Below are 21,414 nucleotides of genomic sequence, written 5' to 3'. Positions count from 1 at the left end.
TCCTGTGTTATTTCTTATTTAAAAGAAATGTTAAGAAATTTCTACCTCTAAGTATATTTGCTGTAGATATTTGGTGGGTAGCTCTCATCCAGTGAGAAAATTTCCCTCTATTTCTAATTTTCTAGAGTTTTTATGATGAATGGATCTTCGGTTTTATCAAACACTTTTCTGCATTTGTGCAGAAAACATTGATTCTTCCTTTGTGTATTTTTGGATCTAATTTTCTCTTTTAATCTGTGTGTGTGTGTGTATGACAAATTGTTCTAAGATCTTTTCATCTTAAACCATTGTGAGTTTAACCTGATTAAAATATACATATTTTACAGATTGATGGATTCATTTAGCTAATATTCTATGTAAGATTTTTTATCTGCATTGTTAAGTGAGCAAAATAAATATTTTGAGTTAGCTAAAAGACACTTGATTGAAGTTAAAGAAAAAAATTTGACAAGTGAACAGGTCAGCTCAGCAAGTAACTGAGGAGAATCCCCAAATTTAGTTGATCAATTTAACCCCTAATTTTTTTTTTTTTTTTGTCCAATCAGAGCCTTCCAGTTGGAGGAGTCTCAGGACTGCAGCAGAGATTTTGTGGAGGTCCGGGAAGGGAACGCCACTGGGCGCCTGGTGGGACGATACTGTGGAAACGCCCTCCCCCTCAATTATTCATCCGCTGTCGGGCACATCCTGTGGATCAGATTTGTCTCTGACGGCTCGGGCACTGGCATGGGCTTCCAGGCTGCATTTGCCAGCAGTGAGTTGGTTGTTTTAGTGATGGCTTCCAGAAGGTGTCCTACAAACTAGGAAGGATAGCAGTGGTTTCAGTAATGCATTAAGAACAATTTATTTATTGTCTCTGTGGAATTACTTTATAATGTATTAGAAAAACTAAATTATATATGAAAGGCTCATAAAGAGCCAGGGAGAACATTCTCAGTAGCTCTAAGATTCTTTTTAAGCTCTAGTGTCTGCCTAATTTTAAGTTAAACTTTTTTATGAGAGTGTGTTAAAAGAGTTTTTTTTAGTTATATTTTGGTTTCAGTTTGGTATTCTTATGTCAAATGTGTTTCATTTGATGTCATAAACTCTATAGTCTGCTAATTAAAAACATTTAGTATTACTTTAGGATACTCCTAAGTGCTCAGATGTTATAACAACAGGATATTTTTCTAATAAGATAAAGTATGAAATATTTTTATTTTCTAACTCAGCTTTTTCATAATGTGTTATTATGTTATTCTACATGTGATTCAAAATGTCAGTTTCTCTTTTATAATTTTAAAACATATGTTTCATTCTTTTGTAAGACAAAATAAAGTAAACCAAAATTATAGAACAGGGCTGGTAATGCCCCTTCCCTTGTCTCCAGGTCCCCTGGGGTCTGGGAACCCATTTTACATGGGAAGCTATTGCTTGTTTTCACACTGAGGAGCCTTCCAGGGAGATGGAATTCCATTCACAATATCAACTCTTCTCCAAGGAATTAATAGATAGCAGAGAAACCACAAGGGAAGCAGTATTTCTTTCAGTTTTGAGAAAAGAAATTGCAGTCAATTAAAAGTCTATCCTTTTCAACACCCCTTGCCTTTTGTTTCTAAAAAGCTGTTCTACGTAGGTCTGATTTACTACCCTGTTTTCCTTCCTAGTATTTGGCAATGATAACATTGTGGGAACTCATGGGAAAATTGCCTCTCCCTTGTGGCCTGGAAATTACCCCCACAACTCCAATTACCAGTGGATAGTGAATGTGGAAGAATCTCAGGTTATTCATGCCAGAATCTTGGAGATGGACATGGAGGGCACACTTAACTGCTATTATGACAAATTGAAGGTAAGTTTTTAAGAGCAATTGATGTTTATACATTTTGGTGAATTGCTATTGGCAATGATAGATCCAAGTTATTGTCTATTCAAGCATTTGCAAATCATAGCGGATGGTCTACCCTACACCATGAATAACCCCGTTAGGTTACCCAAACAATGGTAATTCTGGTATTATATTTGTTAGTTTAGATTCTGTAGCTAACATTTTTCAGCATTATTGTAATTTTTCTGTTGGGCTTATCTAAGCATGTATATTTATCTTAATTAAGTATTTATCCTATTTTATATCCCATTACCCTGTTCATTCTTATGTTAGAATGCTAAAAATTTGAACAATCATTTAAAAATAAGTATAAGTACTTATATTTAAGTATAAAAGTTGTGGTGATCATTGCCATTCATACATTGGCTACTGTACCAATTCCCGAAGCACTATCAGATTACTTTTCATCCAGCTTTATTGAGATATATTTGACAAATAAATACTGTGTATATTTAAGATGTACAATTGGGTCTTTTCATATATGTACACACTATAAAATAGTAATCACAATCAAGCTAGTTGACCCATACATCACATCAGTTACCATGTTCTTTATTTTTGATGTGATGAGAACACATAAGATCTGCCCTGTTAGCAAATGTAAAGTGTTACAATGAACTGTTATTAGCTATAGTCACATTGCTCTACTTTACATCTTTAGAATTATTAATCTTTTACTACTGAAACTTTGTACCCTTTGACCAGCTCCCTATTTCCCACTCGCCCATCTCCTGGCAACCACACTCTATTTCCTGCTTCTATGGATTTGACTTTTTTACTATCAGATTCTTGAAGGTCAAGATGCCATCTTATTCATTTTAGGTCCACAATGCTTCACATAGGATCCAGTACTTGATAGATGCTCAGTTTGTTGAACAGAATTATCAGATAATTTGAAATTTGAACTTACATAACAGCTTCAATTGAGAAATTTGTAATAACACTTAAAACAAATTTATTCAAATTATTTACAAGATGGAGGGAAGGATGTAAAGTGTAATTGGATAACATCCATTCATGGGTGCAGAAAACTAAACGTGCTCAAGACTATGTATTTGGAAATTGTCACAAAATATCTCTAATTAGGTAATCTAACATTTTGAACCAAATGAAAGAGATTTCTTGAGCTTTGAGTATGCTGAACCCATGCAGGCTATGATTCTTCTGTTGGTGCCAATTCTGCTTCTTTACTTCTTTGGAAAGAAACTCTGTTTCTTTACTTACTTGTGGACAGGTGAGCTCCTTCAGGACACCTGTCCACTTTCTCTCATGAAACTTTTCCTTTTTCTTGTTTCTTTTCCCCTTTCTTCCGAATTCCTCCCTTTGAGGCCCCAAAGCACATTCAGTAAGCACTGTTGAGCAACTATCTTGGTCGCTACTTTTCTACCCACACATTTTACTGTACATCGTATAGTGAGCTTCATCACAGGGAGCATGTTTGTTAATATAATTCTGCAGGAATGAGAAATGATTTTAAAACACATTTAATTGTTTGCAATCATATTTTGTATTTCATTATACTTTCTTTTCTAAACTTATATGTAATGTTTGCTTATTTATGATAAAATTATAATAGGTTATCCTTTTGACTTTCTGTTTATGAAGAAAATGGAGGCGACTCCCTAAGTTCAGTGCTTTGTTCTCTGTCTTTTCCATGCAGATTTACGATGGGGCTGGCATTCACTCCCGCCTGGTTGGAACCTACTGTGGTACCCAAACCGACTCTTTCAGCTCCACTGGAAGTTCTCTGACATTTCAGTTTTCTTCTGATTCTTCGATCTCAGGGAGAGGATTCCTTTTGGAGTGGTTTGCAATGAATGCCTCTGTTGGACCTTTACCTACCATTGCGACAGGTCTGTGTAGTAATAAATGGCATTCGTTATAGGGGCTGATATGTGTAGACTAATATCTCCAAGATTCCTACTAATAAAGGCCAAATACACAAATGAATAAGAATAATAATTGCAGTCCCAAAACCTTCCTCCGTATGTTCAGATGTTCTTTTAATCTCATAAATACATAAAGATTACATGTTTATTCCAAAAAGTGCTGGTTTCCCACTATATTTTCATAATAATTAAGGGCTTAGAAAAACATTTATTTTAATTAATTAATTTATTTGGCTGCCCCAGGTCTTACTTGCAGCACATAGGATTGTCCATCTTTGTTGGTTGTGGCTCGTGGGATCTTTAGTGGTGGCATGTGGGATCTTTTTTTTTTTATTTTAAGTTGGGTATGTGAATCTAGTTCCCTGACCAGGTATTGAACCCAGGTCCCCTGCACTGGTAGTAGAGTCTTAGCTGCTGGACCACCAGGGAAGTCCTGATAATTGAAAGTTCAATATCCATAAGACATTACAGTTACAGTTTCTAGAAACCACTTTAGAGATCTCTGAAAGTTTGGTTTGCAAATACCATGCACACACACACACAACAGATAAAGATCAACTGATAGAAATATTTTCCTCTGTATTAAATATCCTTTATTTTTCCTCTGTTATTATAAGTGTGCCTTCAGAAATGCTTTGCTTGGTACTTAGCAGGTGATAAACTGCCATGTTTCAAGGTAAAGGTGGCCTAAATTGTAAGCTTTTATTTTATTTTCCTACTTTAAAGATATGTTAGATCCCCTCAGTAAGCTGTGTTTTGGGAGACTGTTAAGCAACTGAACAACTACAACAGTATGGGCTTACTTCATGCGTGACAAATGATAGACGCTCGGTAACTGGGTGAAGTGGCAAAATGATGGTGAAAACAGTAGAATACAATGTGTTTTTCTTAAAAAATTATGGAAACACAGCTGTCTGAATTAGTGTAAAAATATTTATAAATTTCTTTGAGAAAATTGTTTGAATTTGGTAGTTTCAGTATAGGATTGTGGTTTTAAAGTTAAAATGCTACCTTCTTTTCTACCAGCGCTGTTTCAGAGCTGTTGCTTTTCATTCTGCAGGTGCTTGTGGTGGGTTCCTGCAGACAGGAGACACTCCGGTCTTCCTCTACTCCCCAGGCTGGCCTGAAAGCTACAGCAATGCCGCCAACTGTATGTGGCTCATCCAGGCTCCAGATTCTACTGTGGAACTCAACATCCTTTCCCTGGACATTGAATCTCATAGCACATGCAGCTATGATAAACTTGTGATAAGAGATGGTGAGAAACATTTAAAAAGCAAAATAAAGCAAAAAACTACCTAGTTTCAACTCTGACACATATTTAGTTACATTCAGTTATAATCATACTTGTTTACTGCCTTCATCCAGTTTGTATGGAATCATGAGATACTAGAATTGGCTACATTTATGCAGAACACAGGCTTCCCTGGTGGCTCAGTGGTAAAGAATCAGCCCGCCAGTGTAGGAGATGCACGTTCGATCTCTGGTCCAGGAAGATGCCCTGGAGAAGTAAGTGGCAACCCACTCCAGTATTCTTGCCTGAAGAATCCCATGGACAGAGGAGCCTGGTGGGCTACAGTCCATAGGGTCGCAAAGAGTCAGGCACAACTTAGCAACTGGACAACAACAATAACAACTGCAGAACGTAAGGAAAATATTAAATTGCCATAGGAAGATAATTCACACACTACACGCTATGTCAGGGAGAGCATTAGGAAACATTATATCTTGTTTAAGAAGGAAATTATAATCTGAGTTTCCAGGTTGTGTGGCTTTCTCATTTAAACGCTATGGAAATCAATCTTGATGTGTTATATCTATGGCTTTAAGATCCAAGTATGAAAAGTACTTATAATTTCAATGTATTCCGTTTTCCATGTCTACTGAATCTCTGGCTAGAATGGGTTGAAAAGTGAAATTCACTCAGTTGTGTCTGACTCTTTGTGACCCCATGGTCCATACAGTCCATGGAATTCTCCAGGACAGGATACTGGAGTGAGTAGCCTTTCCTTTCTAGAGAGGATCTTCCCAACCCAGGGACTGAACCTAGGTTTCCCGCATTGTAGGCAGATTCTTTACCAGCTGAGCTACCAGGGAAGCCCCCAGAATGGGTAGTATTAAGGGCTAATAGTTTTTGTCTTTTCCTTGTAGTAATGCTAGACAGGGAATATGCTAGACAGAGAGGTGTGACTAATGCTTTAGTGAAAGATGTAGAGTTGTAACTTCGCGATCTGCATGGAACAGAGGAGAACAGGGAGGCCGTGTCCTCTTGTCAGTGTTTCTTACTGTTTGGTCCCCAGACCAGCAGCATCAACATCACTTTGGGAACTTGTTAGTGATGCACACTCAGTGCCCCACCCCAGATCAACTAAACTAGAAACTCTCAGATGGGTTCTAAATCTGTCTGCAGTTAAGATCAAGATCAGGGTGAGGAGAGTAAGACAGGATTGGGCAAGTACAGAGTCAGATCCTGTCTTCATTTAAAACTGGAATATTTTATTCACCTTACATTTCATTTCCATTTTTGAAAGATTGCACTAAAATATTTTTATCTTGATTTCTGAGGTCTTTGACGTCTTCTTGAATTTTGCCCCCATTGTATCTACTACTGTGGGCAAGAATCCCTTAGAAGAAATGGAGTAGCCATCATAGTCAACAAAAGAGTGCAAAATGCAGTACTTGAATGCAAGTTCAAAAACGACAGAATGATCTCTGTTCATTTCCAAGGCGAACCATTCCCTATCACAGTAATTCAAGTCTTATGCCCCTACCAGTAACGCTGAAGCTAAAGTTAAGGAGTTCTATGAAGACCTACAAGACCTTTTAGAACTAACACCCAAAAAAGATGTCCTTTTCATGATAGGGGACTGGAATGCAAAAATAGAAAGTCAAGAAACACCTGGAATAATAGGCAAATTTGGCGTTGGAGTACAGAATGAAGCAGGGCAAAGGCTAATAGAGTTCTGCCAAGAGAATGCACTGGTCATAGCAAACACCCTCTTCTAACAACACAACAGAAGACTCTACACATGGACATCACCAGATGGTCAACACTGAAATCAGATTGATTATATTCTTTGCAGCCAAAGATGAAGAAGCTCTATACAGTCAGCAAAAACAAGACCAGGAGCTGACTGTGGCTCAGATCATGAACTCCTTATTGCCAAATTCAGACTGAAATTGAATCAAGTAGGGAAAACCACTAGATCATTCAGGTATGACTTAAATCAAATCCCTTACGATTATACACTGGAAGTGAGAAATAGATTCAAGGGATTAGATCTGATGGACAGAGTACCTGAACAACTATGCATAGAGGTTCATGACATTGTACAGGAGACAGGGATCAAGATCATCCCCAAGAAAAAGAAATGAAAAAAAGCAAAATGGCTGTCTGAGGAGGCCTTACAAATAGCTGTGAAAAGAAGAGAAGTGAAAGGCACAGGAGAAAAAGAAAGGTATACCCATTTGAATGCAGAGTTCCAAAGAATAGCAAGGAGAGATAAGAAAGTCTTCCTCAGTGATCAATGCAAAGAAATAGAGGAAAACAGTAGAATGGGAAAGACTAGAGATCTCTTCAAGAAAATTAGAGATACCAAGGGAATATTTCATGCAAAGATGGGCACAGTAAAGGACAGAAATGGTATGGACCTAACAGGAGCTGAAGATATTAAGAAGAGGTGGCAAGAATACACAGAGGAACTATACAAAAAAGATCTTCATGACCCAGATAATCACAATGTTATGATCACTAACCTAGAGCCAGACATCTTGGAATGCAAAGTCAAGTGGGCCTTAGGAAGCATCACTACAAACAAAGCTAGGGGAGGTGATGGAATTCTAGTTGAGCTATTTCAAATCCTAAAAATTGATGCTATGAAAGTGCTGCACTCAATGTACCAGCAAATTCGGAAAACTCAGCAGTGGCCACAGGATTGGAAAAGATGAGTTTTCATTCCAATCCCAAAGAAAGGCAACGCCAAAGAATGCTCAAACTACCACACAATTGCACTCATCTCACATGCTAATAAAGTCATGCTCAAAATTCTCCAAGCCAGGCTTCAACGGTACGTGAACTGTGAACTTCCAGAAGTTCAAGCTGGATTTAGAAAAGGCAGAGGAACCAGAGATCAAATTGCCAACATCCGTTGGATCATCGAAAAAGCAAGAGAGTTCCAGAAAAACATCTAATTCTGCTTTATTGGCTATGCCAAAGCCTTTGACTGTGTGGATCACAACAAACTGTGGAAAATTCTGAAAGAGATGGGAATACCAGACCACCTGACCTGCTTCCTGAGAAATTTGTATGCAGGTCAGGAAGCAACACTTAGAACTGGACATGGAACAACAGACTGGTTCCAAATCTGGAAAGGAGTAGATCAAGGCTGTAATTGTCACCCTGCTTATTTAACTTCTATGCAGAGTACATCATGAGAAACGCTGGGCTGGAGGAAGCACAAGCTGGAATCAAGATTGCTGGGAGAAATATCAATAACCTCAGATATGCAGATGACACCACCCTTATGGCAGAAAGTGAAGAACTAAAGAGCTTCTTGATGAAAGTGAAAGAGGAGAGTGAAAAAGTTGGCCTAAAACTCAACATTCAGAAAACTAAGATCATGGCGTCTGGTACAATCACTTCATGGGAAATAGATGGGGAAACAGTGGAAACAGTGACAAAGTTTATTTTTTTGTGCTCCAAAATCACTGCAGATGGTGACTGCAGCCATGAAATTAAAAGACTGTTACTCCTTGGAAGGAAAGTTATGACCAACCTAGACAGCATATTAAAAAGCAGAGACGTTACTTTGCTGCCAAATGTCCATCTAGTCAAAGCTATAGTTCTTCCAGTAGTCATGTATGGATGTGAGAGTTGGACTATAAAGAAAGCTGAGTGCCAAAGAATTGACGCTTTTGAATTGTGGTGTTGCATAAGACTCTTGAGAGTCCATTGGACTGCAAGGATATCAAATCAGTCCATCCTAAAGGAAATGAGTCCTGAATATTCATTGGAAGGACTGATGCTGAAGCTGAAACTCCAATACTTTGGCCACCTGATGCAAAGAACTGACTCTTTGAAAAGACCCTGATGCTAGGAAAGATTGAGGGCAGGAAGAGAAGGGGATGACAGAGGATGAGATGGTTGGATGGTGTCACTGACTCAATGGACATGGGTTTGTGTAGACTCTGGCAGTTGGTGATGGATAGGGAGGCCTGGTATGCTGCGGTTCATGGGGTCACAAAGAGTCAGACATGACTGAGTGACTGAATTGAACTGAACTAGGAGTGCAGGCTCAGCATTATGGATTTTATTTCCCAAAAGATGCAAGAAGCATAGAGTTTTCTATGAATTTCCTAGTTATTAAATTTTGGCAATTAATGAAAAATGCTTCATAGCATTTTTTTGGACCAAACAAACATATTTGCTATTGGTCCACAGGTGTCTAATGTGCATTTTTGTGTCTCCTGTATCCACTCAACCACAGACCACCCCCTGCTATTTATAGTGAGGAAAAATCAAATGGCAGAGCATATTTGCTTTCCCGCTGTAGGGCAGGAGGTGAAGACTCAGGTCAATCATATAAACATGTTTAGATGGTAAGCCATAACTTTCTACCTTTTTCCTATCAAAAGTCTCCTCTAAGCACATTGCCCAGAGGAAGTATCATCTTTCCCTCTTTTTTTAAATTCTTTCCTTAGAAAAAAAATGAAAGTCAATAGACCGAACTCAGTCTCACTGAAAGATAAAATATACACTTGTGAAATAAAACTTCAAAATTTTCTGATGCAGATAATTAGAAATTAAGTCAACAGATTTGGACAGAAATATATAGCAAACTAGCATAATGAAGATAAAAATGCAAGAGGAATTACAGATAAACTTCTGAATGATAAAATAATGCATAGTTACCAGAAGTCAGAACTCCTCTAAAGAAGGCCACGTATTTATAGCTGTGCCACTACATTCGGGAACTTGTTTTCTAAACTAGCTAGTAATGTGTGAGTTTTAGGTTGTAGTCAATGTCAAAAAAAGAATCATTTTGCTAGTTGAGTGAAAGCGTCAATTTCCTCATGTCTTACATTCTATTTTTATGTATTTTTTAAGTTTGAAATCATTAATTCTATGCCTTAGGGTAAAAAAGCACTGTATTTTCCCAGTCAAGGCATCCAAGTCTGTTATAATCCCCTTTGCTCCATTCAGGCTGTAACTGAAACAGCTGTTTTGATCAACATTTAAAATTGAGAGAAGCCAAAGGGAAAAGGGCCATGGGGTGACCCAGTCCTCACTGGTGTTTCTGGAGTGCACACTTGCTGACACTAGCTTTTTTTTATCTTCTGCACATGGACAGAAGTGTGTTCTTTTAATGGCAGAACAAACAATGAGCAACCAAGAAATGAAAAGGAAAAAGAAAGACCCTCTGAAGGTGAAGGCACACTTCTGGGCAAATGACCTTATAACACTAGCATTGGACCTGGAGATGAAGAATCAAACGTTTTGTTTTTTGGATACTTGAGCTTCAGCAGTCAGAATTGCTTAGTTTAGTGTCTGATGCACACATCAGCACTGGTCCTCAGTTACTTCCCAAGCCCACATCCTCTTGTTTTGAGTTTTAGTTCCAGGAAGAACTGTCAACCAGTGTTTGGAAAGGCAGTGGAACTGGCAAAGAAGTCATTATAGAAGTGTAAAGAAAAAGGCAGGCAGCCCCACTACAGACCACGATGATGTAACCCCTGGAGTGTACCTGTATCTGATAATCTCGTTGTGTCCTAGGAATGGGGGTGTTTTGAGAATAATGTATGAGGTGCTTCTGCTGCTGGGTTGCACTGTTGGTGGAGCCGATTCTTTAAAAATTTTTTTCATTGGAGTACAGTTGATTTTCAATGTTGTATTAGTTTCAGGTGCACAGTACAGTGAATCAGTTATCCGTATACATATATTCACTCTTTTTAAGATTCTTTCCCCATATAGGTAATTACAGAGTATTGAGTAGAATTCCCTTTACTATGTATTAATAGTAGATGTTTATTGGTTATCTATTTTATATATAGTAGTGTATGTATGTTAATCCCAATCTCCCAATTTATTCCTCTCCACTCCCCTATGGTAACCACAAATTTGTTTTCCACATCTGTTTTTCTCTTTCTGTTTTGTAAATAAGCTGACATTTCCTTTCCTTGGTCATAGGAGACAACAGCATGGCCCAGGAGCTAGCCGTTCTCTGTGGCAGGGAGGTCCCCGGACCCATCCGGTCAACTGGAGAGTACATGGTGATCCACTTCACCTCGGACTTCAGTGTAACTGCGGCAGGCTTTAACGCGTCCTTTCACAAGAGTAATATATTCTCTTAATTTGTTCTAATTCATTTCATCTCACCTCGCCTATCTCTTGCTATCTCTCTAACATAGTCTGCTCGTTTTTCAATGCCAAGACACAGATTGTAAGTCAGAGTGCACAAGTCTCTGCCTAGCCTCTGGGGAGGAGGGGTTATCCTGATGTCACGTACAAGGTCCTGATCAAAAAAACAAACAACAACAAAACAACCAGTCACATTGTACAGAAGGATCCTCCGCCTTCAGTTTTCTGGGTAGGACAACTTCTCTCCATAGTAAGTCTAAGAGGAAGATGTCTCAAGCAATATTTCAGCCCAGGTGATGGCTGGAACCAGAAGACAGTGCATATCCATAACACAGCAGAGGAGCAATAAGTCAGAGTTATCCTCAGGCTAAGAAATAACCAGTCAAAGTAATATAGGAGAAATAGTTGTAAATCCCTTGGTAAAAATGATTCATTTAAAGGTTGGCAGGAAGAGTTTGCTGCTCTTGAAATATGAATTTGGTGAGTCCAAGAAGATGCGCAGGATATGGGAGGCTGTCATGTGGAGTGTGATCAAGAATTTGAACGTTTGACAAAATGTGAAGTCCAACCATCATTTTCAACCCAAACTGGATTAAAGTTAAAGAAGTAGCCTACAGAATGTGCAGGATCTGAAGATCCCCATATTTGTAACTGATAAACATAATTTTAAAGTAGATTATCAATCTAGACATTAAACATGAACATTTCCCCCACTATTATGTATGGTTATTAGAGAGTAGGGAGCAATTGAAAATAAATGATCGCCCTTACAGTCAAGGGGGGCTGGCTGTGGAATGGTTTAAGACAATGGGCTTTGGAATTAGATGGACCTAAGGTAAATTTCCACTGCTGCATTTTAACTAGTGGTGTGAGCCCTCTGCACTCACTCACTGATGCTCCAGTCGGTCCCTGATAGCTGGCAAATGCCTGACTTCACTTAGCATGTTGAGCTCCCATTTCTGTCAGATCTCTGCTCAGATATAACCACAGTTACGTGGCCTTCTCTAACTGCTCCAGACAATACAATTCCATTTTCCCACTCCCAATTCATCTTTGTAAACTTATCACCACCTCACGTATTACATTTGTATTTGCTGTATGTCTGACTTGTCTATAAAGGAGGCTTCATGAAAGTTAAGGGAATTGTCTCTACTGCTGACTTCTACATCCATATCTTACTAACAAAAGCACAGTGAAGACCCAGGAGCATGTGCTCCATCCGTACTTGTACTCATTGTTTCCAGCATTTTGGTCCCAAGTGAGTTTCAAACCACATTTCTATTGCCTACACTTTGAGAATTCTCAAGACAAACAGAAAAAGCATCAAAATCCAGTTGCGAATGTTATCTAAATGCAATTTTTGTTTCTTCTTGGCAAGGTTGTGGTGGATACTTGCATGCAGACCGGGGAATTATCACATCACCCAGGTACCCCGAGACCTACACACCCAATCTCAACTGCTCTTGGCATGTCCAGGTCCAGAGTGGCCTGACCATCGCTGTCCACTTTGAACAGCCCTTCCAGATTCTAAACAGAGACTCCTCTTGCAACCAGGGGGATTACTTGGTGGTAGGTCTTTTTTGCTGCTTTTTCTAATTACTTTTTCTACACACTTCATAACAAAATGATATTTTTCCTTTTGGACTGTAAGTTGATAAAACCTGTATACCTTGTCTTCATCAGTATGAAGGTAATTGTGCAATTTTGCTTTGTCTTTCTAGCTCAAAAATGGACCTGATCTTTCTTCTCCACCCTTGGGTCCCCATGGAGGAAATGGTCGTTTTTGTGGCAGTCACCCTTCATCCACTCTGTTCACTTCAGATAATCAAATGTTTGTTCAATTTATTTCTGATAATAGTAATGAAGGGCAAGGATTTAAGATCACATACGAGGCAAAGAGTTTGGGTAAGTGTTTTCACTGAGAATTTTGTCTGTACTTTTCCTGCAATTGCTTGGTCTTCCTTATTTAGATTTGAGGAAAAAATATTTAGTTTTGTTTTTTTTTTTCCTGAACTAAGAATAATGATGTTATTAAGAATAGCTACCTATTATCAGGCACTTACTTTGTGCTGGATACATTGCTACCTCATCATGACTACATCTTTTCATTGTTCCCATTCTCTAGATAAGTAAGGTGAGGCTTAGATTGTGCAAGAAAATGAATGAACTTTTACATGAGTATAAATTGAGCTGATCTTAGTGATCCCTGAAATTCCCTATACTTTTCCATTATAAAATGTCTAATCATAAGTTATATTTGGTTACAGAAACCTTGTAAGTATGATAATTACATTGTTTTATAATCATTTGTATGCTTCTTTTTAGATGAATGTATAGTCCTTTGATTCTATTATTACCCATCTAATTATATAGTACAGTAATGGTCTGACTTAATTACACTTGATTGTAATTGTATTTAATTCTGCTGTATTTAATGATTTGATTTTTGTGACATTTACTTTAGATAACATTTAATTGAATAAATAAGTAAACAAGCTTCAAAAAAAAGAGGGAGCAGTGTCAGTAGAGAGTGAGTCTTTGGTCCCTTAAAATGAGATAATTCTAATTTCAGTTTAATCCTATGACCTCAGTCTCAGATTCCTGGATATATTTCAAAATATATATTCATCTAAATGAAGCCATATGTTTTATGGCACATTCTTGAAAGTATGAGAATTTAAAACATCAGCATCATTTCCTCCTCTAAGGAAATGGGGAGAGGAGAGGAAATAAATATCCACCAGCTGACATAGAAAATTATCTCATCCCTCCAGCAGGTTCCATGACCACCAGGAACACCCTTTCCTCTCTTCCCAGCACACGTAACTCTGGTGCTTGGGGGGAGCTTTTAACAACACAGCTTCGCGACACCAGCAGCACCGCCTCTAGGCAGGAGTTTCTTGTCCCTCGCTGTCTCCACGCTCAGCCGACCGCTGAGTTATGAATGGTCAGGATTTCACAAGGTCCTGAGACTTTACAGAGTCCTAGTGCCTTGTGTTTAGTAAGTAGACCCAGAACTCTGCTTTTCCATCTTTACCCAGGTAGACTCAGTCTTGAATTATATTTTCAAAGTCAATATTTAGTGGGAATTCATATACACTAAGGGTCTATTTGCAAACACTATAATTCTATCATTGCTTTGTGGGTCCTCTATTCACGAAAGAATGGTTATCACCACTTCCCCATCTTTCTGCCTTAATATTAGACTTAAAAGTCTTTTAAGATTTCAAAACTGGTTGCAGTTTGATCACTCTTGTTGATCTCAACTTTCTGATTCAAGCATCTCCCCCAACTATAGTCAGCTCTACTTCCCTATCTGTCTTTCCACCACACCTACTTCTTTGCCACTCTTGTTTCTCAGCTTTTAACTCATGTTATTCAGTGAACAACTTTTGGCATCAAATTAGCCTCATTCTACACCATCAGCCTCCAAGAACATCCTTCTATATGGTTGATGAGATTTCTGTGTCCCTGTGCTTGATGCTTTCTTTGTCACTAGATTAATTGATATTTTAATTTATTAATTGAACATTTACAAAGGGTTTCACACTGTCCAAACCACCAAACCACTGCATAAATGATTGGCTTTAAGAAGGAGTGAAATTTCTGCTGAGAATATATGGTTTAGCAAATTAAAAAAGAACACACGTGGTAGCTCCCTTCATAGCAAATTCAAAATGTATTTGCTTAAAAAGAAAAGGAGGATGATTTCAGATGAAAGGAAATTGAGATCAGAAATACAGATAGAGACTTCTTTAAATGAAGGTGGCCATTGCCTGCGTCCTCTTTCTCCAGACTGTAGACTGATTTCCCTGTATTTCCTGACAGCCTGTGGGGGCAATATTTACATCCATAATGCTGATTCTACTGGATACGTAACCTCCCCGAACCACCCTGACCATTATCCCCAGCACGCTGACTGCATTTGGCTTATAGCTGCTCCTCCCGGGAAACTCATACGACTGCAGTTTGAAGGCCAGTTCAGTATCGAAGTAACACCCAAGTAGGTCACCTCTGTTTAACTTTCCTGCTATCAGGAGTTGGTATTTATTTTTAGCTGTCACATTTGAGAACAGTTTCCTACTGCTTTTTTGTCTTTTCTAAAAGTTTTTATGGAAATGTAGTTCATTTACACTATTGTGTTAGTTTCAGATGTATAGCAAAGTGATTCAGTTATATATATATATATATATATATATATATATATTTTTTTTTACATTCTCTTTCATGATAGGTTATTACGTGATATTGAAAATAGTTCCCTGTGCTATACAGTAGGTTCTGGTTCATCTGCTTTTCTCAGCAGCATTTACTGCTAAGGAAATCTAGGGGTGGGGAAGGGAAATGTTAACACCTCAAGCTGAAAACCTTGCCTGCCAGTCACCCTCCCATCAGCTGAGCAGATGATGTAAACAGATACCATCCCGCCTGACTCCATGCACATCCTCCATGAGACTCGGAGGATGGCTGTCTGAGATTTATGTCATCTCTTCTTCCTCCCACAGGAAGAATAGAGTGTCTCTGGTAGACAAGTATTTATTTGCCCAGCCTCACACTCGGTGTCATAAATGATAAAATGCCTCTTTAACAAATGGAAATTTGTGACACCAGGGGTCACCAGGGTTACAAACAGGACTGGAAATAAGGACAGTCCAATTTCCCAATCTCTGTTTAATAAGAATCATTAAAGATTACAAACCAAAGAGTTTATGTCTTACTATGTTAAACACAAAGAGATTGAAAAAAGATCTGTATTTTTCTCTTAGTTTAACAAAAGCATGTATACACTTGTATGCATGCGTGTGTGGTGCAAAGCTTAGGTACGAGAGCTTTTGTTTACCAGTTCTGGACTCCTGATATAATGCCACTGTCCCCTCACTGAGCATTAATTGTCTGGTTGACTTTCTCAAGAAAGATTGGTTAAATACCTGTCCTCTTTTATGGACACAGAATTCTGGCTGAGATTCTCCATACGCTCCATTTACAGAGCTGTCAACAGAGTTCATCTTTGTCTCATGAAATGTGTCATAACATCATGTGAAACAAAATACTTGGGTTCTGAAATGCCTCGGGGTTGATTTTGGAGCTTCCCTGCTGGCTCAGTGGTAAAGAATCTGCCTGCCAATGCAAGAGACGCAGGTTCGATCCCTGGGTTGGCAAGATCCCCTGGAGAAGGAAATGGCAACCCACTCTAGTATTTTTGCCTGGGAAACCCTGTGGACAGAGAAGCCTGGCAGGGTACAGTCCATGGAGTCGCAGAGTTGAACATGACTGAGTGACTAAACAAATAAATGTACAACAAGGGGTTGATTTGAGAATGACTTATACATTTCTAAGACTAACAGAAAGTGGAAGGTGAGTAAATATTCTTCAGTGTGGTAAATATAAAACCTGTCTTTTTGAGCTCCAAACTGGAGTGTGTTATGTCTCAGAAAAATATTAGACAGCATTCTGAAGTGACACACCACTTATATAGACTCTGTTGTAGTGTCTATGCTGTGATGTATATCTGGTGCTACAGAAATAATGATCTTATTATGCTCTTGGAGAAAGTGAAGTCTTTATTATCAAAATATGTCAAGCCATTGACTTTACAAATTAAACAGAATCTTCTTTCCGCTTTAGCTGTACGTCCAATTACCTTGAGTTGCGAGATGGAGCTGATTCAAATGCACCGATACTTTCCAAGTTTTGTGGGACATCTCTGCCCATCAGTCAGTTGTCCTCAGGAGAAGTGATGTATTTGAGATTCCGTTCTGACAACAGCCCTACTCACGTGGGATTCAAAGCCAAGTATTCTATAGGTAATGACATTTTTCTATTCAATAAGAAAGTAGTGACAGAATGATTGCATTAAAACTTTTTTTAAAAATCATGCCATTTTTAAAGAAGTCATTCTAATTTTAACAGTTATTTTAATGATATAAGTAAGGAATGTGAATGTTTAAAACCACAAAGTCATTTATTAATTTTAATTTTTACTTTAATTTCCATCTTAAAACACTTTTTTGTATACTTGAATATTTTTATTTTTCTCTTAATTTTTATATATTCAGTTAAATTCTAGTTTCTTCCTCTTGTCATAAAATATGTGTAATGTTACTTTAGGTAGTAAAACTGTTTAGCATTCAGATGGCTAGTTTTTAGAACCATGACTTTGACCTCAACATTAATGGGTAATCCGAGATGTTTTTCCCCTAAATCTCTAGCAGCAAGTCATTCACTCGGTGTTTTGATTTCTTTCCTTTAAAAAATAAATAATAAACATGCATCCTGAAGATTCACTACAAGATGGTCACAGTTACATAGAATTTAGTATCTAAGGGGTCTGAACACAAACCAAACATATTTGATACACTCAAAACTCGAAAAGCCTAGTTGTAACAATATTTAACCTATACCATACGTCTTTTATAGCCTGAGGAAAATTGTATATAATTCAGTCTGTCACATCCAGCTGATAAGAAATAATAGGATAGTCATTTTCAAGGCCCTGAGGTACCCATCACTGCGGTAGCACATTTATCTGATAAACTAGAAATCACAGGCATAACTAATCAACCACAGCATCATTTCTAGTTGAGCTTGAACTCAGTCTACAGAATCACCAACCCAGGCTGCTAGACAGCTCTTATCAATCTATCAGTTAGTTTTGGAAAGAAACCTGCTTGCAGTTAGTAGCTCTTACAGTGTCCTGAGAGAATTCATGAGACATCACAGGATATGCCGTTCAGCAGTCTTTCCATCTTCCCTTTCCCATTATTAGATTGGACTTGTGGTGTCATTTCTCTGTACATCGATAGCAGATTTCGTATAATAAGGGAAGCACAAACTAAACATTTCCACCATTTTTAAAACTTCAGTTTATATTCGCTTGGCACCGAAAAGCTTTTTAATGTGCTGGTTAAATTTCAAAGAAACCGTAAGAGCATATTGCTCTTTTTCTGCAGCCCCGTGTGGGGGAGCAGTGACAGGGCAAAGCGGTGTCATCGAGAGCAACGGATACCCAACACAGCCATACACAGACGACTTATTCTGTGAGTGGCGTCTCCGGGGACCCTTGGGACACTATCTCACCATCCGCTTTGAAGACTTTAACCTTCAGAATTCGTCTGGCTGTGAACGAGACTTTGTGGAAATCTGGGAAAACCATACATCTGGTCAGTGAATATGTCTGCTGTCTTTTGGGAGGTGTCTGTTTTCACCTGTTACTCATTCAGCCTCTGAAATACCCTCATTTCCAAGAAAGGCAAGAGTTCGTTTCTTACGAAGAAGTGCAGATCAGTTACCTGTGGACTGTTGAGCATTTCTCTTCCTTATTTCTTACCCAAGAAACAGTGGTGTCCAAAGCCCAGGGGTCATTGTAGAGCTTATCCTGGGACCACACTAAGAGAGCACTGTGTGGGAAGGCACCCCCTTCCAGGGGACCTTCCAGGGCCACAGCTAGATATTTGAGGGGCATCCTGTAAGGGAAGGAGAGGAAAGGAGAATATACTGGGACTTCCCTGGTGGTCCAGTGTTTAAGAATTTGCCTTGCAATGCAGAGGACATGAGTTTGATCCCTGGTCAGGAATTTAAGATCCCACATGCCACGGAGCAACTAAACCTGTATGGCACAACTACTAAGCCTGCACATTATGGAGTGGAACTAGAGAAGCCTGTGCCATAATGAGGACCCAGCATAGCCAAAACCATTATTTTTTTAATTTTAAAAAAGGGTGATACACTGTGGAAATAATATGAGACAGATGCTTCCCACTCTGTCTCCTTGGACCATTTCACAACCAACTGAGCCAACCTTCCTCATTGTGCTGATGCTCTTGGTTCTACCTGGTTGCTGTTTTTGTCACTCATCTTCATATATTTGAATGTATCAATTTATATTCTTGTTCGACCTTCTTCTCTTGCCAGAGGTCACCATTTTTTCCTGGGCAGAGTCTTATCTATTATTATTTTCTTCGGGAATGCCAAGTATCTCAAGTAGAGGTTAAGTGAAATCAACCCCCTGGACTTATACATGCTTCATACTTATTTCACTCTCACAGGTACCTTATTGGGCAGATACTGTGGAAGCAGCATTCCCAACAGCATAGACACTTCCAGCAATGTTGCTTTGGTCAGGTTTGTCACGGACGGCTCTCTCTCTGCCTCAGGATTCAGACTACGGTTTGATTCCAGCTTGGAATGTAAGTTTGTTGATTCATTAAAAAAATACACACACACACACACACACACATACACATATATATCATGTTGCTGCTGCTGCTGCTAAGTCGCTTCAGTCGTGTCCGACTCTGTGCGACCCCATAGACGGCAGCCCATCAGGCTCCCTCGTCCCTGGGATTCTCCAGGCAAGAACACTGGAGTGGGTTGCCATTTCCTTCTCCTATGCATGAAAGTGAAAAGTGAAAGTGAAATCGTGTCTGACTCTTAGCGACCGCATGGATTGCAGCCCACCAGGCTCCTCCGTCCATGGGATTTTCCAGGCAAGAGTACTGGAGTGGGGTGCCATTGCCTTCTCCATATATGTTACATATATATAAATAATGGGTTGGCCAAAAAGTTCATTTGTGTTTTTCTGTAAGCCATTATGGGAAAAATGAATGAATTTTTTTTTTCCCAATCCAATAATATGTATTACTATAATACATATTAATATGTTTCTGAGCTGCTATACTGAATAAACACTCTACTTAGGCACTGGTGTTAAATAAGCTGGACAAGACACCATGGCCCGTGGCTCCTTGAACTTCAGTAGCCTAGCGGGAGGTAGACAGTAATCAGATAGTCACACCAATAAATGAAAAGTCACAAATGCAATCAGTGCTACAAAGGATCTAATGCTGAGAGGGTGTGAGGAGGCAAGGGCCTTCACCACATCTCATCTTAAGAAGGCAAGTCCTTTATTGCTCCAGTCATTTCAATTTGTGTTCCAAACTCCCCGACAAGCTCAGGTGAAATAAAAACCTTGTCATGAAAAAGATGGATGATCATTTTGCCTTCTGCTTTCAGACTCTGATGGTTACTATGCTTACTGGTCTCTCATAGTTCTTTAGTCGTGATGACAAACGGCTGCCAGTGAACTATCAATATAATCTATGAAAGAAAGTTGAAAGTGTTAGTCGCTCAGTCATGTCCAACTCTCTGTGACCCCATGGACTGTAGCCCACCAGGCTCCTCTGTCCATGGAATTCTCCAGGCAAGAATACTGGAGTAGGTTGCCATTCCCTTCTCCAGGGGATCTTCCCGACCCAGGGATCGAACACAGGTCTCCCACATTGCAGGCGGGTTCTTTACCAGCTGAGCCACCAGGGAAGCCCTATGATCCATGGAAGCAGAGATTAAGTATTAAATATCAGAAACAGCCCTCGCATACTTACAGTAATAAATAAGAGCAATAATTTTGTCCAGTGGGGCAATTTAAAAAAATGCTTTATTTTTGAGAACATTCTTTATGGGATCAGATTGGAAGTTTTCTTGTTTTTGTTTTGTTTTCCCTTCAGCGTGTGGTGGGGATCTCCAGGGCCCCTCTGGAACATTCACTTCTCCCAACTACTGGAGCCCTAACCCTCATGGCTGGATGTGTGAGTGGAGAATCACCGTGCAGGAAGGGAGGAGGGTCACCCTCACCTTTGACAGCCTGAGGCTGGAAGCCCATCCATTGTGCAGCAGTGAGCATGTGACAGTAAGTGTCCCCTGCAGCCAGGGATGTTATAGTCCATTGTTTAAGGAGCTTATTGACCCCGTAAATCACAGTCAGAAAACTAGGTCAGGAATATTCCCCTGCGTGCAACTGTATCTCACACAAATTCTAAGTGTTTTAGATAAAACAAAGTCACAATAAATGTTGGCCAAAATATTTGTAAAAGCTGTTTTAGGAGACAGTTATCTCAGCCTATGTCAGGGTCATGGGCAGGATAAATTTTAAAGCAAATGATCATTACATATGGAAAACCTGCGTAAACAGAAAAGTTAAGCCTTTGGGTAGCAAATAACTAACTGGGACTAGAGTGACAGAACAAGCCACTGCCAAAAGTTTTAAGCAGATGGGTGGTCCTGCCTAATTATTATTTGCTGGCAGATGTCCTGAGGTTGCCAAGCCCAGCTTTGAGATTAAGAAAGCAAATGAAGTCCCTGAGTGTGAACTGTGAAATGACACATATATGTATGTATACTATATTAACTATAGATGAATATTAGTGTATTTCTCCACCCAACTTTCCCTTTCTCCAGTCTTTGTTATCTCACTAAATAACTGTTCCAGACTTGTGGTTGCTCAAGTCCAAAGCCTTGATGTCTATTCT

General features: G+C 39.1%; 1 protein-coding gene across 1 annotated transcript in view; it reads left to right on the top strand.

Annotated features, from left to right (window-relative positions):
• Window positions 1-21,414, top strand: part of CUBN (cubilin) — a 260,122-nt gene that overhangs the window by 161,104 nt on the left and 77,604 nt on the right. Inside the window, exons 37-48 of the mRNA XM_055543913.1 lie at window positions 546-751; window positions 1,644-1,828; window positions 3,525-3,717; window positions 4,814-5,011; window positions 10,940-11,086; window positions 12,489-12,679; window positions 12,832-13,015; window positions 14,939-15,113; window positions 16,736-16,914; window positions 18,061-18,270; window positions 19,156-19,296; window positions 20,614-20,795. Coding sequence (XP_055399888.1) covers window positions 546-751; window positions 1,644-1,828; window positions 3,525-3,717; window positions 4,814-5,011; window positions 10,940-11,086; window positions 12,489-12,679; window positions 12,832-13,015; window positions 14,939-15,113; window positions 16,736-16,914; window positions 18,061-18,270; window positions 19,156-19,296; window positions 20,614-20,795 — 2,191 coding nt within the window. The remainder of the gene's footprint in view (window positions 1-545; window positions 752-1,643; window positions 1,829-3,524; window positions 3,718-4,813; window positions 5,012-10,939; window positions 11,087-12,488; window positions 12,680-12,831; window positions 13,016-14,938; window positions 15,114-16,735; window positions 16,915-18,060; window positions 18,271-19,155; window positions 19,297-20,613; window positions 20,796-21,414) is intronic.

Source organism: Bubalus kerabau, chromosome 13 (assembly GCF_029407905.1).
Source record: "Bubalus kerabau isolate K-KA32 ecotype Philippines breed swamp buffalo chromosome 13, PCC_UOA_SB_1v2, whole genome shotgun sequence".
Lineage (NCBI taxonomy): Eukaryota > Metazoa > Chordata > Mammalia > Artiodactyla > Bovidae > Bubalus > Bubalus kerabau.
The sequence above is the reverse complement of the archived record's forward strand: the minus strand, read 5'-3'. Positions and strand labels throughout refer to the sequence as shown.